This window comes from Dermacentor andersoni, chromosome 1, assembly GCF_023375885.2.
Source record: "Dermacentor andersoni chromosome 1, qqDerAnde1_hic_scaffold, whole genome shotgun sequence".
In the NCBI taxonomy this organism is placed as follows: Eukaryota; Metazoa; Arthropoda; class Arachnida; order Ixodida; family Ixodidae; genus Dermacentor; species Dermacentor andersoni.
The window spans coordinates 94,966,907-94,994,817 of record NC_092814.1 but is presented as its reverse complement, the minus strand read 5'-3'; the positions used below and the strand labels follow the sequence as shown (position 1 = coordinate 94,994,817).

Here is a 27,911-nt window from a genome sequence, read left to right as displayed (position 1 = left end):
CCTGGGGCACTGGAAGCATCCGAAGGTCCCGGCAAAGCAAGAGAAGACTGGTAACAGAACAACTTGTTTATTCTAACATAGCAAAAGAGCGGCCGGTCAGTTCGACCGAAGTGGAGAGACGGGAGAGCACGTAACTCAACAGTACAAATCGGAGCCTCTCTCCTGGCGTCCGGGGGCAGCTGCTCTTATACCCTCGGCGTCGCGGTCCAAAAGAGAAGGTCACGGGATGAAGGTCGCGGGATGAAGGTCACGGGACGGCGGAGCATGACCCCACGACGGCGCGAACTGTCGAGCCGAGAGACCTGCTGAACCGAGTGTAGTGACGCATCGCCAACCTTCACTTGGGGAGCTCCGCTCCCCTGATGCCGCGCTTTGACAAGCGTGGGCACACAAACACACACACACACGAAGACACGTGGCACTGAAACACGCCTGGACACGCTTGGCGGGTAGGCGCTGCGGCGGCGTCGGACGGGCCAAAATGTCCGCCGCTTTGAACAAAGCCCCGGCGTCCGTTGCATCCGCGCCGGCATTACCGCGCGTTGTAGGCGAAACGTAACAAGGTGTTTACAGAATGTCTCTTGCCTCGCAGCTCCTTGATCCTCAGGATCCGTTCCGCTGTTCGTTCTTCGGGTGTGCGTGCTATGACGATGTTAGAGCCCGTTGTTGCGTACTCCAGGGTAGCGTATCGTACTGCTGCCGAGAAGTAGCGGCGCCTGCCTATCGAAGCTCGACCGACGTTACTTATTGGGTAGCGTCCCGTTGTCGGCGGGCTGCAGGCATCCGGTAGACCATGGCGACCAAGCAAGGGCGAGACGATTTCTAGTGCAAAACTTGCACGGTTTATTCAAAGGTAGATGAAAGAAAATGAGAAGTACATGAAGTGATTAAAAGTACATTTCGGAGCTCCTTAAATAGGCTCTCTACAATCGTGGGCGTGATCTTGCTTTCGTCGATGTCACGTGACCGGCACAGAAAGAGGGCCCCTCCTCCTCTGGTTATACCGAGCCTGCTGAAAGGAAGAAGTCGTCCCGCCTCCGGGAATTGTAGACAACTGTCCGCCTCTTCTGCGCGTTGCGGGTTCGTGGAAGCTCTCTTCTAGGTCCAATTCGAGGAAAGGGTCTCTTAAACTCGCACACCCACACACACATACACACACAAAAGAGGCCTGTACACTGCGGGGCTTCCGGCAGACAGGCACACTCGAAACGGTCATGGCGAATTAGAAAGTCACGCTTCATTTCGACGAGGCCTGGTAAAAGGTCCGGCGAGAGAAAGTTCTTTCTGCACGTGGATCAGGACGCCCACAATAGCAGGCGAAGTCACGCCTCATTTCTACGAGGCAGGGTGAGATGGTCGGTTGAAATTCCTTTCAACACGTGGTGTCAGACGCCAACCCTAACACCGTCCGTATCCGCAGCATGAAATCGTCTCCTGTGATGTTTGCAGGTCCGCCACACGCCTGGACTATGGCTCTGGATACCTCATGCGTCCGCAATTCCCGAATCACCAATCCTGGTTTCGGTCTAATAATGATTTTCATGTCATTCTTGGGTAGAGAGGTAGAGAGGTGCCATGCTTCGTGGTTGGGGTGGTTGACCCCGCCATTCGACTCGGCGGTCCGCGCTTCTTTTCTGATTTTCTTGGGCGTTCGTAGGGATAATGCAATTTGCCACTGACCTTGCTTGCTGATGTCTTCGGCGTTCTCAGCGTCGGTGGCGGACTCCTCGTACTTCACCTCGTCAGGCGAGAGAAAGTCGTCATCAACACTCGTGACTGCCTCCGTTTGATCTTCGGAGTCCTGGTCCTCAGGGGACCTCAGGGGACGTGCACCGCAGCCTATAGGATTATATGAGATATAGGACTATACGGATTATAGGATTATACGAGATTGTACGAGAGAGGAAATAGAATGAAGCTACCACCCCCAGATAAGAATCTCAGTAAGGAAGAACAGGTTATATGGAGAAAGCTGCAAACCTATACATATAACAACCTGCACTTTCTCCATAAAATTCATGCCGAAAGATATACGGACACATGCCCATGGTGCGGAGCCATGCCAACCTTAGACCACATCTCATGGGCATGCACGGCATATCCACAAAAGACAAACACTGAAATTACGGAGCACACACAATGGGAGGCGGCGCTGTCCAGTTCACAGGAAGAGGTCCAAAGGGCCATCATCCGACAAGCAAGACGGCGCGCGGAAGCCAGTGGGGCCCTTGTCTAGGGGCTCCACCCATTCAGCGTTTTATTCTTCAATAAAGTTGTTGTTGTTGTTCTTCTTCTTCCGTTCAGAACGCGCAGCGAAGACGCACAAAGACAGCAGCAAGAGGGCGTTCAACGAGCGCGCCCGGGGCTCGCGTTTACGGCGAAGCGTTCGTTGAGGCGACGTTGCATAAGTGCGGCCGTCAAAAGTCGCGAATGGGATTCTCGGGATCGTCTTCAGACTCGGTGCAGCCGAAGAGTTTGGCGGCCTATGACTTGACAGGCTGTAGTCGCGGGCGCCGCGATGTTCGGCTCGCTTTTGCTTCCCCTCTACCGCTCGCTCCGAGAAGCCGTTGCGAAACCTGCCGTTATGTTTCACGCTTTCCTTCCTACCTTCGAAAGTTTCAGAAAACTTTTTTTATTTTTGTTCAGCGACTGCTTCCCCACAGAAGGCGCATGATTGCAATTCACTGCGGTAAGTGCGCAAACACAGCGTGATTCTGCGACACGCCCGCCCGCTGCTTTCGTGCTATATAGTTTGAGACATTTATTCCGAATTGGTCGCGCTGCCGATCTCGCGACTCTTCGGTCTCCGTTAAGAGTGGAATCTCCATCGCATTGCGGTTCTAAGAGCGCACGTTAATGTTTTCGGCTCGTCGTCAAGTCAAGACCCCAAGGGCTTGTGTTTTGCACAGCGCAAATGAACGGCGTCGGTCAACGAAGAGCATCTCCAGATTCGCGTCGATAGAATACTACAACCTTGGTGACGACGGACTTCCTCCGGTGCCCGGTGAATATACGCTTGACCTATGTGAACTGGCTAGTTGGTTCTCAGCCAGACGAGGTGGAGCGCTCACTACTAGGCAGTGCGTGCAGCAGGAAGGACGAGCAGATAATATCGATGCTGGAAGCACTGCAGAATGCCAAGTTCAACGTGGAAACAAGGAGGGGCGCATTGAGTTTGATTGCTGCTGTATGCGACTTTTCCTTTTTAAATTTTCTGTATATCTGGTCGGAGGTTCTACAGGAAGTTAACGAGACACAGAAGTACCTGAAGACTGCAGTAATCAGCCTCCAGCACTGCAGCCAGAAGCTCAAATCGTTAAGGATGCTCCTGGAAGAGCAGCGCGTTGAAGGTGGGGAAAAGGTCATCGCCCAAACCACGGCAAAATGTGAGGAAATGGGGATTGAGGTACAACAACGGGTTACGTGTCACGTTATTTTTGTATTTTGCTTAATGACATAATTAGTCAAGGTTATTTAACCAGAGCAGCATTCCGGGCCAAGTTGGTTATCCATTACTCAAGTATTATTGCGCAACAAAATGTGACACGGACGTAAGAGAAGAAGAACCATGGAAGAAGGAAAACATGCTATTCGCAGTTCGTTTTCTTCATGTAAGCGCATGCGCAGTCATCATCATAAAATTTTGCTTTATTGTAAGAATCTACACTGCTTCAGTGGCACAATAAATTTATCTGAAAGGTTGCGCTTGGTGTGTGTTCTTCTTCTCTTACGTCCGTGTCTTTTTTTGTTGCGTAATAATACTTGAGTAACGCAACGAAGCTATGGGGAAAATTCCGATTAGAAAGTTGCAGAGCGGTTTGCAAAACGTCCGAATAAACAGCTTCTGTCTTTCCGTTGGTCTTTCTATATATTAGAGTTTTTCAGCTTAGTGCGCATGGAGGTGGAAAACTGTTTATGAAGGAAACTGTTTTCCTTCCTGACATCTGAGAGCTTCTTTATTCTATGATGTGAACATATGTGAGTGCGACAGCGCAACATGCGGGGCCTTGCGAGTCCTGTGAGTGAGTGAATAAACTTTTATTGGGTCCAGCAAAACGCGATGAAACGCGCACCCGGCTAATCCCACGACGGGACTTCGCAGGAGCGAGCCACATGCACTCTTCCTTGGTGAACCTGGGGCCCAATGACCCGCACTCCCAGAGCATGCGAGACAAAGTAGCCAAAGTAGCAGCCTCACCACAGTCCTGCGAGTGAGTGCAAAACGCAATGAAACGCGGATCGACAGGTCTATAGACCGCCGGTCCGATCGCGGACGCGCTGGACAGCCAGGATTTAATTGGTAATTTGGTCATAGATTTCAGTCATTTAATTGGTCCATGATCTGGTCTTCAAAGACGGACGTCGCAGGAGCGCGCCCCGCTCTTCCTCGTGAACTTCGATCGGAACCAACGGCCCGCACGTACTCCCAGAGCATGAGACAAAGTAGCAGCCTCACCACAGGCTACGCAAGAACAATTCGGGTAAATGTCAGGATATCTGCTGTAAGGGACGCCGGCTTTGGGTTGGAGCTATAGTTTGCAGGAGTCTGAGCGTGACCGCCTGCGCCCTGCTGCTTAGGTTGGAGTGACGCGGCGGGAAAACCCTTCGTGACCCTTCTCCAGTGGCGTAGCTAGGTGGCTAGGTCGTCTGGCACCCGGGGCCCATAGGTCTTCTGTCACCCCTCCCCCCTCGGGTGTAGTCGAGGAAGGCGAGGATATATCGACAATTTCCTGGTTTCAGCACCAGTACGGCCGCCTTGGATACCGCGCACGTCCCCCGGGTCCCCCTCTCCTTCGCTTTATTTCCCAGAGATCGCGTATGCAGCAGGTAGACACGCTGTTTTTTCTGCGCCAAATAACACAGGGTACTGCACTGATAAATTGTGATAAGCGCATGTGTACACATCTTCTGTCAGACTGTAAGGCTTGGCAGCCAATACAAAGGCGGCATCGTGGAAAAAAATATGGCTCACGTCACAAGTAACAAAAAATATCTTTATAAAGTCTTAATTACCAATTTTAGCGGCAATATTGCACTTGCAAAATTGAAGCCCGACATTCATATCTTGCCCAACAACAACTTCACAAAAATCGCCGTAGGTACTATGGCGCGTAGTATTTTGGCTGTGACCCGCCGTGGTTGCTCAGTGGCTATATGGTGTTAGGCTGCTGAGCGCGAGGTCGCTGGATCGAATCCCGGCCACGGCGGCCGCATTTCGATGGGGGCGAAATGCGAAAACACCCGTGTACTTAGATTTAGGTGCACGTTGATGAACCCCAGGTGGTCGAATTTCCGGAGTCCTCCACTACGGCGCGTGCCTCATAATCAGAAAGTGGTTTTGGCACGTAAAATCCCATAATATAATAATAATATAGTATTTTGGCTGTAGGCAGCCCTGAACGAAAACGAAAATTAAATTGTGTGTCAGCGACGCTGATCTCCCCACCCTATTAGAAAATGCCACCTGCCTCCCTGCTGCGCGGGCCTATTCGGGCCTTAAGAAGGCCGAGGGCAGGGTAGACAAACTTGAGGTAGACATGCAGCAACTCAAAGAGGCAGTACAACTGGTGGCCATAGTTACCCAGCGTAGCGCGGAGGGTAGACCAACTCTCAGCCCAGCTCAGCCAACTAGTCACCCCAATGGGAACTAGAATGGACCAACTGGCAGAACAGCAAAAGCAAATCCTTCTGCGGTTGAATCATGGCCAGACTCAACACTAGGACAAACACTATATGGCATTGGAACTCTAGGGGCTTCACAAAAAAAAAAAAGAAACGTTATCCAAGCCCACCTTGCGAGACGCGATGGTCCCGACATCATCGCGCTCCAAGAGTGTGGAAAAAACGCTAAACTGAGCGGATACAAAACGTACTCAGGCCGGTCGCCAAACACTCAGACTGCTACGCTGGTGAAGCGAAATATCACCGTCATACAGCATGAGGTAGGATGCACGCAGATTGACTACGTGTTAACGGAGATTATACCGCAGAGGAGGAAAGAACGCAGCCTGCTAGTCCTGAACGTCTACAGCTCTCCTAAACTAAGGAAAGGCTGTGGCTTCAGGGAGCTCTTTGCCAAAGCGCAAGCATTGGCACAAGGGCAGCAGCGTCTCGTAATAGTAGGGGATTTTCATGCGCCACACCAAGCATGGAGATAACCACTCCCAGATAAAGGGGAGGGAATTATGGGACGCCTTGAAGCAGTGCAATTTAACACTCCTCAACGATCCACTGGCACCGACCAGGCAGGGGAACAGCGTGTCGTACGACACCACCCCCGACATGGCCATGATCGGAGCGGACGTTGAGGCTACATGGCACAACACTAGAGAGAACCTAGGCAGTGATCACACAATCATAGAGATCGTTGTCCAAAACGGGGTCAAAATCAAACGTGAGAGGAAAACACTCAAATCCATCAATTGGCAATCCTTCCGCGACAACGGAGGGGGTTGCGGGGAGATCACCGGCATAGCTGAATGGACCAATAGCATCAAGCAGGCGTGCAAGGAGGCTGTGGAGGAAATAGAATTAGATGAGGAACAAGACTGGGTTGATAGCCACATGAGACAACTGTGGCAAAAGAAAAAAGAGGCAGAAACCGAGCTCGCCGAAGAAAGGGCAACCGTAACTTGAGAAGGAGAATAGCAGCTCTCAACAAGGAAATTGAGAGCATTGCCCAAACACTAAACAGACAACAGTGGAACGACATCTGCGATAGACTAGACGAGCAATTAAGCTCCATCACCACCTGGAAAGTATTGAGGCACCTCCTGGACCCAGACAACACCAAAGCAGAGATCATGCAGGAGAAAAATGCAAATACTAACATACAATTTCCGGGGGTCGGAGGAGGATATGATTAACCAGATAAAAGAGGAGTACATACATAAGGGAAACAAACACCGAAACATTCCCCGACTATAGCGGCGAAAACAACGAGGAGCTAGACGAAGCAATCACCATAAGAGAGGTCCAAGCTGCCTTAAACAAGCTCAGAGCGAAAACCGCGGCTGGCCCAGATGGGGTCAACAACAAGATGCTGAAACCTCGATGACAACTCCCTTCAGCAACTAACGGCATTCATGCAAAAGTGTTGGGAGCAGGGGGAGATACCCGGGGAGTGGAAGAAAGCAAATCTAGACCTCATCCCCAAACCAGGGAAAGAACTCAAACTAGAGAACCTTAGGCAAACATCGTTAACCTCCTGTGTATGCAATTAAGCTCATGGAGCACGTCATACAGAACAGGCTCAACGGATACTTGGAAAGTAAGGAACTCTACCCAGACAGCATGGTCGGATTCAGACAACAAATCCACAAACGACGTCATGCTACAACACAAAGAACAAGTATTGGAAAGGAAGACTAGTGACTCGAGAGTCATAGTGGGACTGGACGTCAGCAAAGCGTTTGACAACGTCAAACACAAAGCGATCCTGTCACACCTCAATCACCTAAATATAGGAGGCAAGCTATACAACTATATAAGCTTCCTCACGGACCGAACGGTGAACATAGAAATTGGGGGCACAATAAGAGAAAACATTAAGCTAGGCAACAAGGGAACACCGCAGGGATCGGTGCTATCCCCTACCCTTTTTAACATTGCAATGATCGGGCTGCCAGAGAGACTCAGAAAGCTAGAGGGCCTCTGCCACACTCTCTACGCTGACGACCCCACCCTTTGGGTCGACAGAGGTGGTAGCGATGGCCAAATAGAAGACACCCTACAAAGGGCAATCTGGGAAACGGAAAGCTATCTGAGACCCATAGGGCTAAAATGCTCGCCGGAAAAATGGGAGATGCTAACCATGAGCAAGCAGCAGGTCAATATCCAGCTCCTGGTCAACAACACTCCGGTCCCAAGGGTGGACAAGGTCAGGATACTGGGTATTGTTAAGAACGGCCAGCTGCAGTGTAAAGTTTTGCCAACCCGTTGCGACTGTGGAAGCAACATCTCGGGAGCATCGCCGCCAACCTCTAGCCACAGCGTGACTAAATCGACTTTGTGTCGGGGAACAAGACGCGCATCCCCCACTCTCCGTCGCTTCAGCTAGGATGCGTTCGATGAAGCAGGCTTTGTGCTGAAACCGCCGCCAACCTCTAGCCTCATCGCCGTTGTGACGGAATGAGTTCGGCGGGTCAACTATTGTTCCCAAACTCCCCAACGCGGACCTGATCTGCTACGGGTGCGCGAGTTGCCGCGGGAACGCCGTTTTGCGCTGCTTCCCACGCACCGACCAAGACGCAAGATAACGCGCTACCCGGAACGGCTCCGAGTTCTACGGGGATCCTCTGACGTCGGCTCCGGACCTTCGCACCTATGTGTATGCGTGTGTGCATGCGTGTGTGTAGACCGTCCTGCCGGGAGGCGGCTAGTTTGCGATGACTAAACGAACGTTCGCATCACCTTGTATCGGGAGAGGACAGAGTGTTTAAAAACCGCTGTTGAGCGGCGGCTCAGGTCACTCTCTCTCAAGCAGTCATGTTAGACTGATGTACTTTCAAAACCAGTCATGTTAGACTGATATAAATACTGTAAATAAACCCATATTCCTCGTTCTCGATGAGAAGCAGTCCTTCCCTTCATCAACGTCCCCAGCGTGGATAAGTTGGACGACGGCATGGGCCAGCTACCTTCTAATTCATGCCCGACTCCAACCTTGACAACGGATCACGAGCGATGGGAATGAGCCCCCAATCATAACAGTATGTGGATACAAGAAAATGGGAGAAATACCGAAACGATAAACAGACTAGAAGCCACGACCAACCAAACTTGCAGGCTTCTCAAGAGGATAGCAAACAAACATGCGGGGATGAAGGAGGCGAACCTACTTAGGCTTGTCCACTCTTTGATCATTAGCCGAATCACCTACGCTATCCTGTACTTAATTACAACTAAAACAGAGAGAGACAAGGTAGACATCCTCATCAGGAAAGGTGTCAAAACAGCCCTAGGCTTACCACCGTGCACATCAACCGAGACGATCCTCAACCTAGGAGTGTCAAACACCCTAGAGGAAATGTGTGAGGCGAATCTCACAGCACAATATGTCAGATTAACTGGCAGCAAAACGGGCAGATCCATCCTTAGGAAACTGGGCTACCAGAGCCCAGAATCGCGAGAGGGGATAACCACCACCCCCAAAGGAATTACCAACAGGTTAAGAATACCCCCCCCCCCTCCCAAGAAACATGCACCCCATACACAACAAGGAACGCAGGAGAAGCAGAGTCCAAAGACTCCAAAGCTCCCTCTTCCAAGACCAAGGGGTAGTGTACACCGATGCGGCAGAGTACCCAGAAGGGCACTACGCTGCAGTAGTAGTGAGCGACAAAGGCGAGCTAATCTCGAGCTGTAGCGTGAGACACTCTTCACCAGAAGAGGCAGAGATGGCGGCGATTGCCCTGGCAATCACAAACCCATCAACCAGAATAATTATCACCGATTATAAAACTGCAATCAAAGCCTGTGACACCGGCAAGGTGGCCAAAGAGGCCGGCAAAATTCTGCAGGTAGGCAAGGAGAACGTACCCAACGACCTAATTAGAATAATATGGGCGCCCGCCCATAGTGGACTCACTAGGGGACGAGATCGCCAAGGAGGTAGCCCGAGGACTCACACACCGGGCCCCAGCGCAGGCAGACTACTTCCTGTCCAAAAAGCGAGACCTAACCACATACAGAGAAATTCTAGAACACTATAGAATGGGCAGGAGAACCCTCCCTCCCCCCCATAGATCTCCCACAAAGAAGGAAGTAATCTGGCGAAAACTGCAGACGGGTACCTTCCCAAACCCGTATATCCGACACAAATTTAAATGGCATCCTGAAGTGCACTCTTCCAAAACATGGAAATAAAGAGTCATGGGAATCCATCCCTCCGTAGCCATGAAGAACAAGCCCAGGCCGCCGCCGGAAGCCAACTAATTCCGGCCGACGTCTAGGGGGGAGGTAGACGGTGAAAGGGGGAGCTGCGTCTCACCCCGATCACCCATACTCCCTGACAGGCGCAAATAAAGTGCTTTCTCTCTCTCTCTCTCTTCATTCTGATCAATCAATAAAGCCTTCTTTTTATTTGCTGCTGTACGGACAAACGTGATTATCCGAGCTGCGGTACCACCACAAGATTGGAAACAGAACAGAGCACGCTTCGCGTCGATTCTTGGCGTCACAAAAAAAAAAAAAAAAAAGGCCGCGATGAAGCCCGTGCCAGCGAAAGCTTGCACTGTTGGTCTGCACTCGCAATGGAGAGGATTGAGGGATCAACGTCACTGGTCCACTATTTCATATTTCTTTCCCTGCTGCCATACTGGGCGCCGCCCGCAGTGCCAAAGCACTGTAGGCTGTACCCACGAAACACGCAAGCAGCTATTTGATGTCTAAAAGATGTCTTGAACGGCTAATTCAAAAGCCTAATAGCTGTCTTGATCAAGACATTTTGTAGCCATGGACGTCTAGGTGTACTTCAGTAAGCCCTGCTAACGTTACGCTAAAAGTTGGCTAATGGACAGCTTGGCAAGAACAACTGAAGACATTTATTAGACATTCCCTCAAATTTTTGCGGCAGCTGTTACAGTAACAAGACGTTTTCCCACAGTTACAATTTATTTTAAACGAGGCATGGACATCAGAAAAAAAAAAGTTTATATTGTCGGATAGAGTGATGCACAGGTAGTTTTTCCAGATGTGAACCATGGGAATAGTGTAGTAAGACCTCATTGGTCAATTAGTGCTTTTTAATTAGACTAATCAATTGAATGCCGCCTGTAAGAATTATTTTGCAAATGAAACAAGATCTGTATTGTATGATGATATCATTCCAGTGTTCACCCATTGACCTAAACAAGAACATCTCTGCATGAAACACGTCATTATTGACAAAACTTCGCCCTGCTGGGTTCCCTCCAAATTGAAATAGCCTCTAGCAAAGAAAAATTGTCAGTGATGCTGCAGTTCAGGCAAAAATTACATCCTGGTTTCAGCTACAGGGGGCACAATAGCATTACACCAGTATACGAAACAGAACACTGTGCTGCAATGAGTTAAGAAATAAAGGATAGTACACATCTGGAAGAACACTCTGCGAACCACTCTAACTAGCAATATAAATATATTTTTTCTGATGTCCATGCTTCTTTTAAAAGTAAATTGTAACTTACTTTGTGGGTGCCTCTTGTAAGTAACGCCACATGCTTGCACAGCATCAAGCAGAAATAATGGCCAGTTCTTCGGCATATCAACCATTAGTGAATTCCTTGTACGTTGCATGTTACCAGAACTGAAAGATAAATCATGATATGCTGTTATTTTTTTTCATAAACTGTACGATGAGCTTTTCATACATAAAAGATGAGTGCAAGCGAAAATGCAGCAAGACATCAACTTCACACCATGTCACATACTCATACTTTATTACCTAATAAATTAGAAAAGACGCAGAAAGTGTAATCAACAAGAGTGACAAAAAGCAGCAAAGGTGATTATGGATAAATCTTGAAGATGATTGCCGCCGCTGCCAGAGTAGGCCAGCCTTCGTAGGAGAGCACTTGCTGCCCACAAAAGCTTGCTGTCACAGGCCACGCGTGACGGTTCTTGTAGACATAGGCAAGCAATACCTGCACAGAAGAGGAAAAAGAAGGCGAGGGAGGAAATGGGAATATTGGAATCGGAACTTCAATTAGTAATATGTGCTAAGTAAGAAGTTTGCTCACATTAAAAATAAATTTAAGCACTCCTTTCCCTTAAATTATGGGTATCTTAAGGTAAAAAGGTTAAAGGTTAAGGTTAAAATGACTAGTATATTTCCTATCATCAGAAGCCAACAAACACTGACACTAAGGACAACATAGGGGAAATTACTTGTGCTTGATAAATTAATGGAAATTAAAGTGGATGAAAGAACACCTTGCAGCAGGTGGTAACCGAACCCACAACCTTCGCATTTCGCGTGCTATGCTCTACCAATTGAGCTACAGCGGCGTCGTTTTCCCATCCACTTTCTTGGGTATTTATGTGTTCTAGTAGAACCCTGGGAGTGTTAGCCAGCGCCACAACTCGGAGACCTTGTTCCTGCCATATAGTCATTAAGTTGCATAGCAGAGTCAGCCTTTAAATTATTATGGTGTTTTGTGGCTAAAAAGCCACTTATCAACCCGTGAAACAAGTCTGAGAAGCTTCCTGCAAAATATAATCAGTTTAAAACAGTAATTCACTCTGCAGGTAAATGATGTACGAACTTAATTAAAAAGTTAAATAGCATTTTATATTGTTAAACTAAAAGTAAGTTTGACATTTTGCACTGCCTAGCTGTTGCCTTCTTTTCAAACTTAAACATGACACAGTACAGAGTAAGCAGGTAGCATGCAAAGGAGGACTGGTGATAAAATAGTGTTCCAAAGCAACACTCCTAGCTGGATCAATCACTTTTGTTGATATATTTTCATGTGACCCCAATTGGTTTAGGGCAATACCTCACACAAATGGTGCAACACCTTGGATGATGCGTCACACAAAATTGAAAGTATCTCATGATGTGATCAAACGATAACATTGCCCACTGTCTTGGAAGTGTTAACATGCTGTTTGGGCAAGAAAGTGCAAAGTGATTCATATAGGTAGCAAATTCATCAGAGCATCTATAGCCTCAGGTAATTCTGAGAATCTATGTTGACTCGCAGTTGAGAAGCCACTGCACACAAAAAGGTGTATTCAAGTAATGGTCCATGCTGAATAATTTCCCACCTAGTGAAAAGGCAAATGTGGCAGGCTAATGGGCTAGGGCAAATAGATTGCTAAATTCTGATAACACCTCCAATGATATTATTGAAATAGGTGATAAAAAACAGCACAGGTAAAATTGCAGTTATGACAAAATTTTAAAAGCACCTCTGCAAACTGCTGGAACCCTGAGCATCATGCCTGTTCTACATGCACATATGTTGCAGCGCAATCTACATCTCAGACGCAGACGCCTCCACACATCACTTTGTGATCTCCTCACAATAAGGTTAAAAAACAGTCTGGCACAAGCTACCTGATGTGATTCATTTTGCAAGCGCCAGCCAAGTGCTGATGGTGGTAGAGCGAAATTGAAGTTTGTCCTTGTATGGAAGCCTCGGCCCATGTTTTATCAATTCTAGCGGCAAAGCACACCTTTTACAGCCCACATAAATCTTAAATTACACTGCTTGCTGATGCTGTACAGTAAATTCCTGTAAAGAAACTAAATCACACAGAAAACATTTAGAATACCAATTCAAATACTGGCTTGAATACATTTGTGCATTAGGGAAGCAAGGTGTAATGTACACTGTTGTAGCAAATTTTTACTCATGTATGGTACACTTGTATGACACAGCAGAGTTAATTTTTGAGTTCTTACATAGCAATGACTACCTACAGGTACATTTTGTAAGGCTTAGGGAAACTAATTATTAGTAGAACTGTGTATGTACACTGGCACTGAGAAATTGGTTATAATAGTGGCAGCTTATAATGGACCAGCGCAAAAAAATGCCCGTTTGTGAGACACCAACTAGCTATTTTACCACGAAGCACTCCCTGGCCTTAACCCATATAAAAAACACTGGGAGGACCAGAGAGGGTACAGTACATTGGCTTACACTGATCATGATGTCCCGTCATCCAGCTAGCGCCAAGGTACAAGAAGGATGTCCAGCTGTCTATAGAGTGAAAGGAACAAAATAAGATAGCATCAAGTCAGTTGAAAGGCAGATTTGCAATTACAACTAAGGTGACCCAGTCACAGTCATTCAATAATAAGTGCCAAGCTGTCGTGTTTTCACTCCCAGATGAAGCACCTACTAGGTTAAAGGTTTTGCTGCTTATTTAGAACAAAACACAAGTGAAATTTGTACATCAGCAGACGATTTAATTTGGAATTGTATAGATGAAGTAAACATAGCAGTTATATTTTTTGTTTTGCTATAAAGTGGGAACGCTACAAACTGCATAGTCACTGACACACACGCGCGCACACGCAAGAACAAAAGGACACAAAATAGGGCGAGTTCAGCCTGGTTCAGCATTACAGCCAGCGCGTCGTCTTCGAATGCACTCCTTTCGGTTGGTTCGTGCTACGTCAACCACAAAGACTAACAAGCAGGGCAAAGTTCTGACTGGTGTTGCGGAAGTCGTGGAGCGCGGTAGTGCTGAACGGCTGAGCACAAGCAGAACCCTCGTATAAAAGTAATGACGAAAACTCGCAAGGCAGAAGAGCCCATATATCAAGAACTGTCGCGGGTAACACCTAAAAATATTCACATTGTAACGAAAAACGAAGTGCAATGTATTTCACTTACCGGAAAAAGCGTTATCCGAACGTGCGACGTACAATGACGCAGCGAGGAAGGCGGCGAACGCAGATCCCGCCATTGTGGTAGTAAGCCGTCGGCGAAAACACGCAATACAGCCGATGTCACGAAGCACTGATGCAAAACACACGGCAAACAGCATCAGCACAGCTAAATGACTCCAATTAATATCCAGTATGAATGTACGGAACGGCTTAGAATGACGCACAACTGGCATAACGAACCCACGACCAGCCCACGACCGAGACATTGCGGGCGGCAGTGGCCGTTTTTTCAAACTTCCTGCCTCCCAGTGTTCCCAGCACAGAATGAGATGTCCGACAAATTTGGATTGTGTCGCCGAAGTGATCGCAGCGCGGTGGCTTTGTGACACCGCTGTGCAACGCCGGCGTTTCGCTCCTGCTGCTGTCAGTATACGTTCTGCGCGAGCATAGAATGGCTTCCAGGCGTCGTGTGCGCGCCCCGTATGGAAAACAATAACACGCCCTTGATTGTTGAAGTTCTGGTGTGAAATTATTTAATATCAAAGCCAATTAACTTATGTTGCTTCCAACGAGTTCGATTTGTCTGTGGCGTCTTTAATTCGCTAACGCCGGCGGCCAACGGTAACCGCACTTTTAACACGCCGTTTGGCATTTTATGCACTTTTAGACAAAAAGATCTAGAAAAGTTCTTGAGTTAGACATTCTGAATGCGTTTACCAAAACAGACTCTAGTGACACCAGTAGTGGGTTTTGCCGCAGATAGAATATATACTAGCATATTCCAAGTGCTGAGGTTATGTTTAGAAGAAATTCTATTTTCAGTCTTATCATAGACCAATACGTCTATAGCCGTTTGTAGCCGTTTCAAGAAGTTTTTAAGAGGTTCTGTGTTTCGTGGGTAGCACCCAAAACGATTTTGTTTAAGTTTTTGTTGAGTTAATAATATGACTTTGAGTCCTCAATTCTCGAATTGAAGTACTAATTAAGGGATTATTCAGGATATGGTTATTACTATCTGCTATATTTTTCATGCTACCGAGTTCCTAGTAATCACAAAGACACATAACTTCATAGAATATCGGGAAATATCCTTACAAAATTCGCCTTCTTTAAAATAAAATTCCGTGCAGCTGACACAGACACTGTATTTGTGACATGAAGTCACACAACAACAAAATGATAAAGAAATGGTTAGCTAGGACTAGGAGGAATATCTTTTATTCAACACCGCGAAACTGATAAAAAACAATTACAACGATTCAAAATTGATAAATCGAACATTGTATACATATTGCCGATGCACAAACCATGGTGGGACATCGAGCCTTCTGCACTAATGACCAGTATAGGACACATTTCCTTCTAAAGTTCTTTTTTCGACACTTCGATCGCTTCTGCAAACTCATTAATTACAGTAGTAAAGTTTATATTTTTTACGTGTTCTTTTTCTATGGTCAGTATCGCCAAATTTGACAGCCTTTCATCACTCATGGTAGAGCGCAGACACGTTTTGATCAGCTTTAACTTGGAAAAGTTTCTTTCGCATGATGCAACTGACACGCAGCTCGTGAGGAACAAGCGAAAGATAACGGTAAGATTAGGGAGGGACTCAAAAGAAGTTCAATTTGGCGATAAATTCCAGGAACTGTTGTGCGGTCCATGTCCCCGTGACATCAAGGTGATTTCCAGCGGCCTTGAGGTGCCTTCGTAGCCGGAGGATCTTTGGGACGATTTCTTCGACTGAAAATTGGTCATATATTTCAGTAAGACTCGACGTCAGTGTTTGAAGCGTTTCCACACTTTCAAACATCAGGGAAACAGGCTATATGATGCTGAAAACCAATGTCACCTTCTCCATAGCCTTGGAGCGGGTGTCCAGCTCTCTGTGAAAACGATCAAGTCATTCAGACATTGCCCTTCCGGTCTGTTCTGTTAAGATCAGGCCAGCGTCCCCTGCTCTTTCTCCTGACATCTTCTTGCGATATCTACTCACTCAAAAAAAAAAATAATAAAGTGGTTATTCAGCGATAAATGCAAGAAAAATGCGTTAGAATTTCGTCGCACCTCTTTAAGGTCCCGGATTTATTGTTTAAACCGAGTTCAGCACACAGCAAAATGTTGTTCCGGAGCCGTGGGAGCCATCCGGAGCTCACTCAATTAGGGTGACTCAATGCTCACTCGACACACATCCTACCTCGTCGTGGAGCGACGTGCACATAGAATAAAGAACCAACCACTTCCTCCGTGGAACCAACTGACGGTGGTCAGGAACAGACCACCTTCATATATATATATATATATATATATATATGCCGATGCACTTAGACGACGCGACCAAATGCATGTTGATCACTTTTGTATGTAGTGCACTTTCTTTGTGTTGTCTTGTCACAGAGCTTCTGCACCTTTTCTGAATCCAGCAAACCTAATAGCACAGTCTTTCGCGGGGAAAACAGAGAAATATATGTGAGAGGGCAACTACTACCAAACTCTATGGACACTATTACAGGTACACAGGTACACATCTAGCGCCGCTATGTTCCCAGCATGCACGGAACGTGGCAGGTCATTTCTAGCATGGCCTCCGAGATTGCCAGTCGCACAAGCTTGTCGCGAATCGCAGACGCTGCTGTAGCACCTGGGTAGGGTGGCTAATCTGTCAGGGTGTCACCGCGGGCCGCTGGCGCATGCTGTGGCGGCTGTGACCAATGCATTGGTGCGGCAGTGGGCTGTTGGCGCAGGTGCAGTGTGCTACCAGTTCACTGCGTGCACGCTAGCGTTATGGTGGGCGCTTGTAAATCTTCGGTGGTTGTGCAAAACCGTCGTAAATGTGGCTAAGGCTGATATTGTGGAATGCGTGACATGCGCCCCAGCTGAGGAGCTTCAAAATGCATGTCCGTGTCAGCAGCAACGACATGTCGTTTGGTGGGACTATGAACCTAACGACAAAAAAGGAAGTACGTATCTTCTCTAGTAAACGCGAGTTGACATGTTGCATTTCCTCGCTCATGTGCATGCGAATCACTTTCATGTGAAAGTGATCTGAGCGCCAGTTTCATTTTCTCGTACTGTGCTGCCACGCATGTCGAGACGCTTTGCGCTCGACACGATTGCGCATTTTTGGTCGTCTTCGAAAGGATGTAGGCAGTGAAGACGAAAACGGTCATTAAAAAGAAGTTTCTGCATAGTTTGTGTAATTGCGGTTGTGTGCTCAATGTTAGTCTTTAAATTGTAGGTGTTCTGTTTCACCTGCAAACAGCGGCACAAGTGTATTGTGTACGCATGAACGCTTCAGTGACTCTATTTCTGGCTTGTGACAGTATTCGAAGCCCCCTTCTACAAAAACTAAGGGCTGATCTGTGAACTGGTTTAAAGCAGCGTTTTTGTGCACCATGCATTAAACTTGCGACATGAGAGTTTCCTTTCTGCAGCATAACGCATGAATTTGTGTTTGACTTTGGTCTGGGTGGGTGCTGTATTAACTAAACTACTTGTAAGGCTACGAAAAAAAAAAAAAATTGAGCGTCTTGGTAAATTTCCATGTGCTGTAGCTTGCAAGAAAGTGCTATGGGTACTTGTCGGCACCATCAAAAAGTGTGATAAAAAGAGACGTAACGGGCTTGTTATGCTCCTTGTGCAAGCAATTGTTGGTTGATTGTTAGAGCAGCAGTGTTGGAAAGATTCTAATGCCCAGTAATAGACAAAATGGAGATGTTCAACACTTCTGCTGTTTGTATGTGTTGTAACCAGACTTATAAAACACCGCTACACATGTGCTGCAGAAGAACCACAGTGTGTATTCTTTATCCATCCTTGTAAATTTTAGCCAGGGAAGGCTAAGTGATGTAATTTTTTCTGTGCTTAATTGTGTGAGAAAGAAAATATTTTATTGAAATGAGGTCTTGTAATGGTGCACTGTATGCTTTTGCAGGTGGAGCACAAGTGGAAAGATATTCCCAATGGGGCATCTACTGTTCCTGCCAGTCGGTTTCACAGCTACCATGGACGTAACCTCATTTTGTGTGACAACAACATGGTTGCCTACCGCAAGACGAGCTTTGCCCATGCATTGGCGTTCTCTGAGCAACCACTCCTTCCAGGCGAAATCTTCCTTCTAGAGATAGCACAAAATGAGCGAGGATGGAGCGGCCACATGCGACTTGGCTTAACTCAGCATAATCCCGGTTGCCACTTCCCACTGCCCCAGTATGCTTTGCCAGATTTAGCCAATATGGGCCACTCCTGGGTTTTTGCTATTCACAACTCGGAACTGGACTCTGAGCATCTTGGCAGTTCACCTTACGAACGGCTTGACCCTTCCACATCAGTTTTAGGTATGTTTCTTTTATCTTTCTTCCCAGCACAATTGCATGTGTGCATGTTTTAGCCAGTTAATCCATATTTAGCTATTAGCATAGTTAATCCATAGTTTGCCATTGTTCTTTGTATGGGTTCATTTCATTTTGTTAAATGGCTATTTTTTTTTCATTCTTGTCACTAGTAATGTTTAAAGGGCTGGTAACTTTTAGACCCGCCGTGGTTGCTTAGTGGCTATGGTATTGGGCTGCTAAGCTCGAGGTCGCGTGATTGAATCACAGCTACAGCGGCCGCGTTTCGATGGAGTCGAAATGCGAAAACACCCATGTACTTAGATTTAGGTGCACGCTAAAGAACCCCTGGTGGTTTAAATTATTCTGGAGTCCCCCAGTACATCATGCCTCAATCAAATTGTGGTTTTGGCACATAAAACCCCATAATTTTTTTTTATTTCTCTTTGTAAAGGGTGGGACGAAGATCATGTTGTTAGTGGAAGACAATTTTGGATGTAGAAGATCAAGAGGCTTGTTATCCCACAGTTTTAGCACTCGGAAAAGAACATTTTGCCAAAAATAGCAATCACTGAAATGAGCTGCAAACTATCCAGCAGACAGTTGAACCTGCCCCGTATGGAGTTCGCTGCATGTGCACATCCAGTTTGGAGTCTTCTGTTTCAAGTTATCCGCACCTGTTTATGGTCGAACCTGCCTGTAATATTGGGACAAAGCTTGCTTCTGCCTTTGTGGTTTGAATTTGCTGAACTCTAGAAAGTGGGAGGAGTGGACAACCTTACTTTGCCAATAGCATCTGGAGCAGATAGGTTGTACACCATAAGTAGGAGGACAAGGTGTTATGAGTAACTTTGCAATGTAGTGTTTTTAAAAGATTGGGGGGTGCGTGCGGAAAATGCAGATGGCAAGCAACCTCCATTGAGAAAGTTATAGAAATGCAACCTCTATAATAAGCAACATATAAAATTGAATAGTTTCAGCTGTTGAATGTGATTGCAGCACAGTTGATAGTGATAGTTGGTAAAAATTGACCAAGACATTGTTGTGTAATTGCAGCACTGGGTGCACTTAAAGGCCAACTACAGCAAAATTTTGGGCTGCGTTATATGCCTAAGCTCAGATAGTGCAAACATAGAGTGGCCTCCATACAAAATTTTGCATTTAAAATATGAGTGGATGCATCACAAAAGGCTTGCAAAAGTATGTGTTCTTGACTTAAACTGGAAAAAAAGAACAGAAAAAAAACCCCCACCCTATTATTGTTTGCTGGAAGTGATGCATGACTGAGAATGTGCGACTCCTCAGCATGTCCTCCAAGGTTAGACATCTCCCATGCCCATGGTGCGCTGAGAAATGTCGCTGGTGACATGCTGAAACTTTCACCTTATCCATTAACCACTAAGGGCACACGTCTCCTTAAGTGCTATTTAAAGGCCACTAATAAGAAAATTACACAATTACAATCCCGGCAGCTTTGCTCAGATTGCTTCTGAAGTGATATTACTAATTTATTACCAATTTAGCCAAAATTCATTGCAGTTGGCTGCTGCAGCATCTTTGCCATGTTTGCAAAGTTAGCACGGTCTGTGATACATGTCAGTCATACATATCAGTCCCACGTCTTCACATAATGCGAAGACGTGGGATCGTTCCCTCCCTGCGGCAAGTTGTTTTTTCATCCACTTTCATTGCCATTAATTTATCATTTCTTTAATTTATTAGTAAGTACAAGTAATTTCCCCTATGTTATCCTTGGTGTCTTTATTTGTTGGCTTCTCGTGATATGATTAATAAAAATCAGGCCCCTCAGTTGACCCCCTTTCCTCTCATCTCAGTCTTGATGTCATAAAACAAGCCATTGGTGGGTGAACACAATGCAGTAAAATTGTGAAAGTGAACCAATCTCTAATGCTGCTAACAAGGCAAGAGCACATAAGGCTAGGACGCGGTGCCATAGGATGGCAGGGCCACCTGAAGTGCGCAGTGCTCATAGATTAATAAGATGCATTGGAAGAACACATGTTTGGAAATGTACCTGAAAAGTGTACATATCCATGTCATGTGTTCCAGTTTGTAAGGCAGGGAAGAAAGTTGGTGAAACTTAATAGTTTTTCTATCTTTCTACCCCAAAAACATCCATTCAGACTTTGTGCTGTGAGATGTAGGGATACTACACAACTTAATGCAAGTATGGTCATTGCCCACGAACAGCTACTGCAGTATGAATATAGTGGAATAGATCTGTAGTTCGCTGCGAGCATCAAGTTGGTCACATGCCGCAGACTTCTGCAATCGTCAAGAGTGTGTATTATGAGTCAGTATGCATCAAGCCAGTTACCAGTTCCGTTCTGTTGGTGCCTTTGTTCAGATGTAATTTCTTGGATGCTGCATTGCTATTTCCAGCACATTTTGCTGATTTTACAGAATGTGTTTTGAAGCCATGTAGAAAGGTGTTATGGAACCATGTTTTCCAAAATAGGGTGTTGCTTCACTGAAAGCAGCTGAGTATGTACGGTATTTTCCGGACTACAAGTCTCGCTCCCCCCCCACTCCCCCCCCCCCAAATTTTAGTCAGTGTTTCTTGTACAATGGTGCGACTTATATGTGCATAAAACCATGTGCGCTGGCGCGACCAGTTACCAGTATGAGTAGCATTCTTTCCCTGAGCACGCCGCAGGAGCAATGCAAGCGACTTGCTTATGACGTCTCTAAAAGTTATTCAGAGGCCGACGAAGGTGACCCATCGTTGCTGCCGGCCGAAGTAGCTGAACTTTTATACTGTCAGAGGACAAGGTCTTCGATGATATTTAGTGAAGTGCCAGGAATGTTGGATTTCAGCACCTGAGAGGAGTGTTGGTTGAAGCTTCTTTCTGCTAGATTTTGTGGCTTGTAAAAATTTTGTTTACAACAATTTAGTGCCCTGATATGAGTAAGTAGAGCATTTCGCGATGAGCCTACAAGCATGTATAATCCCGTTCCATCATGTCAACCCAGTTAAAATAGGCAGTTTTTTTATGCACCGGTGCGACTTGTATACCAATTTCATCTTTGAAACTTGCGAAAAGTTGGGGGTGCAACTTCTAGTTCGGAAAATAGGGTATTTGTGTTTGTTATGTGAGAGAGAGAGTAATAACATTATCTTTAAAATTTTGTTTGTTGAAATAGCTATGCAGCTTTTTTATAAACAGTGCATAATAAATTTGGCCATCATGAAAGGAAACTTTTATTTAGCAGCAGGTCTCAAGAACATTAATCACTTACTCTTTCCCAAGAGGAGGTGTAGGTAAAAGAATTTCATGTTTCACAAAGTTTTCTTTTCTTTTTTTTGTCTTACAAAATTGTGTTTCATTTACTCATCCTCATGAAATTTGAACTGAAGGATGTTTGACTCTTTCCTTACCATGGCCATTGAACATGTCATGAGTGACCCATAAGCATTGTGCCTAATCTAAAAGCTCCTGGCCATCTACAATCTAGTTTAAGGAGTAGACTTCAGTTTTCTTCGTAGGTTTTTTTTTTTTTTTTTGCCATACTGAGGGTGGTTGTCAGCAAGCACGCAGAGGTGTGCACTCAGGACAGCGAGCACTCAAATAGCTGAGTGCTGAGCCCTTGCGAAAATGATGTTGGTCTCACTATTCTGCTGTGTTCTGAAATGATTGTTTGGATGCTACTAGTAGCAGTGAGTCTGAAGATGTTATCAGATCATGGGAGCTTATTTTGGACCATAGAACCCTGCAAAAACAGCCGAGACTGTTGTCATCTGCTCAGTGGCAAGTTTGATTTTCTGCCTATTGATGTCTAATTTTTTTGTCCCATTCAGATGCTGTAGAGATGTTGGAAATATTGTAGGCCTTATTTACAGTGCGTCTACAGCATATTACAGAGCTGTGCTGTTATGAGCCCAGCAGAGTGTGATGTTCTGCCCAGATTTTTGGCACCTACCAGGAAGCGGAAGTTTCATTAGGCTGAAAACACTTTTTCTATTTCACATCCTTGATCAGCTATAACATTGAAACTATCATGTGTTGTAGACAGTTTAGGTGGTAAAATTTTGTATATTTTGAAATATTTTAATGTGATTAGCATCCTTTGTCTACTTCAGGCATTTTGAGCCTATCTATCTTTTGTAACCTCTTATGCCAACCCAGTGCCCCAAGTTGTCTATGAGCTTAGGCCACTATGTATGTGCTCATGGTTGTGATGCCATCATGGTCGTTCCAGCTTTGTCATCTGACTCTCGTCATGCCGTCGTCATCATGCCTTCTACGCCGACCTAGTGGGCCAAGTTGTCTAATTGCTTCAACTACTAGGTATTTGCTCGTGGTGGTGATGCTGTCATGGTCATTCCATCATTGCCATTTCAGCATTGTCACCTGTCTCTTGTCATGCCATTGTCATCACGCCTTTTATGCCTACCCAGTGGGCCAAGTTGTCTAATAGCTTGGGCCACTCACTAGGTATGTGCTCATGGTAGTGGTGTCGTTGTGGTCATTGCAACATTGTCATTCCATCTTCATTAATCGCCTCTCGTCATATCGTCATCATACAAGCTTTGTGATACAGTAGAGGCCGTCGTGCGCTCATCGTCATCAGACTGTCCTCATACCATTGTCATGCCATCGTTGTCATTGTGTCATCATCATACCATGGTCAGGATACCATCGCGGTCATTTTATTGTCATAATTGTCATGCCGTTGTTGTGACGCCGTCGTTTCACATTTTCAACACTCCAGTAACTCATCCCATTGTTGTCCTGCCATCACTGTCGTACTGTCTTCATTGTTCCATCAATGTCAATCCTTCTTCATTCAATCGCGATTATGCCGCTGTTGTCATACTGTCCTATTCGTACCATCATTGTCATTCCAGCTTCTTAATCTAGTTGTCATACCGTCGCGATCATGCCATTGTCGTTATACACTCGTCATCCCAATGTTTTCATGTCGTCGTCACGCTGTCACCATTATACCATCATGATCATTTAGGAATTGTCATCACGCCATTGTCGTCATACTACCTTTGTCATTTCATTGATGTTATTCCTTCTTTTTCATTCCATAGTCATTAGTGTATCAGCTTCATAAACTAGTCCAGTGGTTTCCAGCTATGTATATGTTGGGGACCCCTTGTGAACTGGTGGAAGTGAGGTGGGGGGCGGGGGGGGGGCGTATAAGTTAACACAACCATGCGGCGGGAAACAGGTTCCTTTTTTGTTACCTGGCAAGAAATGGTCAAACAATAGTGTCATGTCAATTCAATCTGGATAGCTTGCCAATACTTCGTGCGGTCATGCTTAAGCAGTTTCATATCTGCAGCCACATTCAACCTGTTTCGGTATTTGCTTTTCAAGTATACAAGCCTGAAAGAAGCATGCTCGCATGCATTTGTCGTAGAAAACTGCAACAAAAGCTTTACAGCTATCTCACGAAGAAGGGGAAACATTTCTGTAGTCTTCAACCAGAATGCCTCAAGGCTAACATAAGCAAGCCCGGAAAAAAGAAAAAGAAATTCTGTGGCGTGGGTTCCGTGAACCCCCAAAAATGGCTTCACGGAGCCCCATTTGAGAACCATTGCAGTACTTGTCAGGCCGCCATGCTCAAGTGTTACTATGGTGAGTCAGAGCCATAGCAACATGGGAGGGTACCGGATTATGCCACATATAACCAAGGTAATGGAAATCTTACAATGGCTATAGATGTTAAACATATTTTACTTCAGAAATTCAGTGTTGCTATAACGCTAATCGCATTACGATCGACAGTAATCTCGTTCATTGAACTCATCACACAGGAGTTCTGTTGTAATTTTCTTTTATTTCTGCATCTTTGTAACATTGTAAGCACTTCCCATATAATTTTTTAAAAGTTTGCATTTCACTAATTATGTTATACATTATGCACTGACATGTGTCTTTCAGATTTCTATCTGTAAAAAACACATTTCTTTAGTTTTCTTTTGATATCTAGCATGTTATTATGACCATGATTACATATTCAATAAAAAACAATCCTAAAGCCTTCAAAAAAGGGCATTCTTTTGATCATGGTATGATCACGCCATGGTCATTGAATGTGGGTGGCTCAAGAGTGCTGTGCTTGATTTCATGGCTCCTGGCATGCTTACGGACTTTCTGTGCCATTTATGACATAGTGTAAAGAGTAAACTTTCATTTCTTAGTAGCCTTCTTCTTGTCCATGTGGCAGCAACCTTAAACGAGCATGCGGATGTGTGCACCTTGTGATTGCAAAGATGGCGGGCTTTTCACAGCTGGGTCCTCATGTGGGCATCGTCAATCTTGTGATTCTGTTGCACCCTCAAATGATTGTTTGGGAGTCTGAAGATGATATCAGATTGTGGGGTTTAAGTCGGATGATGGAGATGACCAGCAAAATCAGCCTGGGCAGTCACGAGCTGTTTGGCTTGCAAGTTTCATTTTCTACTTTTTGATGACTAACGAATTTCCTGTGGCATAGAGAATTCATAAAAATCATCGCCCAAGAAAAGAACTGGACGAAGCGACAGTATCTGGAATCTGACTATCCAAACAACTGCACACACGCTTAATTGAAACGATGGCAATCTCCCGCCAACTTACGCAAAACGCCAGAAGCGATTATTGATGCCGATTTAAGCTGAAGGTTTTATGCCTCTCAGCTCGGTGAATAAGGCTTCCGTGTGGGAGCCGAAACGTTGAAACATTTTTTAGACAACCGAATTTTGGTCGGTGTTCTGTTTTTCTTCCTATTATGCTATTACTTCCCGATCAGATGAGATTTCATCAAATTCTTAATTTAATTCATAAAAATGTTTGAAATATTATATTTCTTATTTATGGTATCTCTACAGCATATGGTGGAGATTTGCTGCACCCTGCCAGCCCAATATTTGTGACACCCACTGGCAAGAGGCAGTTCCTACTAGGCAAAAAGCATTTTTTATAGCACATGTTGCTTAGGAGCTAGAACATTGAAACTTTCACTGGTTGTAGGTGAAAGTGCAATTGAAAGTAAAACATTTGAACGTGAAACAGTTGAAGTGAAAACATTACGTATACTTGAGAATATTTTTTCTTTTATTATTTTTATGTTATCAGTGCAGCATTGTAAACATTTCTTGTACTTTTCAGTGAAGTTTGTTTTTCACAAATAATTTTATGTACTGCACCCTAAAATGTGTTTGAGATTTTTATCCTTGGAAAGGAAGTTTCATGAGCTTTTTAATGATATATAGCATGTTATTGTAATCCTGATGTCATATTCGATAAAAAATCTTACTAAAGCCTTAAAAAAAGGGGGAGGGGAGGCATATTTTCCATGGTAACGAAAAAGTTAAATGTGCTTGTGTTACTGTTTAATCATTTTGTGTTGGTTGTACTTGAGCACCCCATTGATCACCATTGTGTGTTCTGTCCACCACTACAATACTCTTGGTGAGATCTCTTATTCTAGCAGATATTGACAAAAAAGCAAAGGATCTTCTAGGGGTGCTTAGACATGCTTTATCATTGTGGTATACCACCTCGAGCAATATGACCACGAAAAGTCAGATGAATTTCAAAAGCATGCTACATATTAGCTTGTCAGATTTGAATCCACAAATCACGAGTAATCAATGCTTAAATTGATATCAGTGTTCGTTGCATTTGTGCAAGTTGCTTTTGCACCAAAAAACCCGATGCAAGAACAACCACCTCTCAGTGTTCCCTTTTTGCTAATGATTGTATTTTGTAGTTTTGGTTTGTCTTAAATTTCAGTGTGCACTTTTTTGGCTCATTGAAAGTTGTTCCTTAACTCTTTCCTTACCTTTACAAATGTGCTCATTTTTGGCATTTTTATGTTTCATGGTTTTATTTTGAGATATATTAGTCTCAATGTATACCATGACACATCAATTTGCATCCTGTTCAATAGTGCTTTGATTGTAAGTAAAGCAGAAATAATTGGTTAGAGAGTTTTTGAGAGATTGAGATGTAAAACTTCAAAGTGCCTCAATAAGCATAAATGAAATTAATAATTTGCTATTATAGTACTAAGAGTAAAAAAATGAAATATACAATATTTGTGCCTTGCTCTGAGTCCCCAACTTCTGTAAGTGAGACCATTCCGAAGAAAATATTATGCAGCTCTGCTGGTGTGAATTCTAGCCATATTTATGCCCATGCTGTGTGGGAAAGCCATTAGTTTGCGAATGTGAAAATGGGTAAGCTCCTATGGTACAAAGAGCACATGTTTTTACTCCTTGCAGAGAGCACCTGCATCTTTTTTTACTCTCTCTCAAAGCAACGGTTAGGTTGGGGAGCATGCGAAAGCATCCTCATACATTGTTATTGTGTTTGATTAGCTTTTCTGTACACACACTGGAGTAGTCATGTGTGTAGAGCTGGGGCTTATTACAGTTGGCATGTAATACCCCGGGCAAGAAGGATCGTCAAACCACCATGCCCCATCAAAACGGAGGGTGGATTCCTAATTTTCTATGGTTGTCTTGAGCAGTTACCGTTCTCGCTGGCGCCCCGCAGTGTTCACGGGCCCCTTTCTGTGGGTGCGGGTGAACCCTTTTTACAAACTGTGCGACTCAAAGAGGGACCCTTTCCACGAACTGTCAAGCTCTACAGGAGAACTTTCGCAAACCAATGTCGCCTAGAAGAAAGGATAAGCGCCTACGATCCCGGACCTGCGGGTTGCCACCTGCAGAGGTGGGCCCATCCAGGCTCACCGAAAGTCAGAGCAGCTGCAAAGCCATGATGAGGACTTACAACGTCACCTGCTGAGTGCTACCTGTGGAGGCAGGCCCGTACAGGCTCACCAAAAGTGAGAACAGCTGCAAAGCCACGACGAGGACTTACCATGTCACCTGCTGAGTACCCCCCTGCGGAGGCGGGCCCGTACAGGCTCACCGAAAGTGGGAGCCGCCCGTCCACAACCAGACTCAGTGCCTGTCACGTGACATTGACGTGAACGAGATCCCACTTACGATTTTAGTGAGCCTATGTAAAGGGGCTCCGCAATGTACTTTGACACTTCATTCTCTTCTTCTTGTCTTTCACCAACCATTGAATAAACCGTGCAAGTATCGCACTAGAAATCGTCCCGTCCTTGCCTGGTCACCATGGTCTACAGGACGCCTGCAGCCTGCCGACAATGCCACGCTACCCAATAGTAACGCTTGATATCAGTTGAACATAATCACCAAACAACACACACTCCTAAGCATGTACTGATGTCTAAGACATTTTAAAAGAGCATAGACATTGGGA

General features: G+C 45.3%; 1 protein-coding gene and 2 long non-coding RNA genes across 3 annotated transcripts in view; 1 reads left to right on the top strand and 2 right to left on the bottom strand.

Annotated features, from left to right (window-relative positions):
• Positions 1–11,403: 11,403 nt before the first annotated feature.
• LOC129388212 (uncharacterized) lies at positions 11,404–14,175 on the bottom strand. The gene is made up of 2 exons (XR_008615243.2): positions 13,632–14,175; positions 11,404–11,624 (listed from the first exon to the last, which is right to left on the bottom strand). It is a non-coding gene; the product is annotated as an uncharacterized lncRNA (long non-coding RNA).
• A 1,347-nt stretch (positions 14,176–15,522) lies between these two features.
• On the bottom strand, positions 15,523–16,625 carry LOC129380533 (uncharacterized). The gene is made up of 2 exons (XR_008608655.2): positions 16,176–16,625; positions 15,523–16,066 (listed from the first exon to the last, which is right to left on the bottom strand). It is a non-coding gene; the product is annotated as an uncharacterized lncRNA (long non-coding RNA).
• A 339-nt stretch (positions 16,626–16,964) lies between these two features.
• The window catches only part of LOC126545805 (neuralized-like protein 2), a 32,292-nt gene continuing 21,345 nt past the window's right edge, over positions 16,965–27,911 (top strand). The window contains exons 1-2 of the mRNA XM_050193810.2: positions 16,965–17,283; positions 18,258–18,660. Coding sequence (XP_050049767.1) covers positions 17,215–17,283; positions 18,258–18,660 — 472 coding nt within the window. The 5' untranslated portion in view covers positions 16,965–17,214. The remainder of the gene's footprint in view (positions 17,284–18,257; positions 18,661–27,911) is intronic.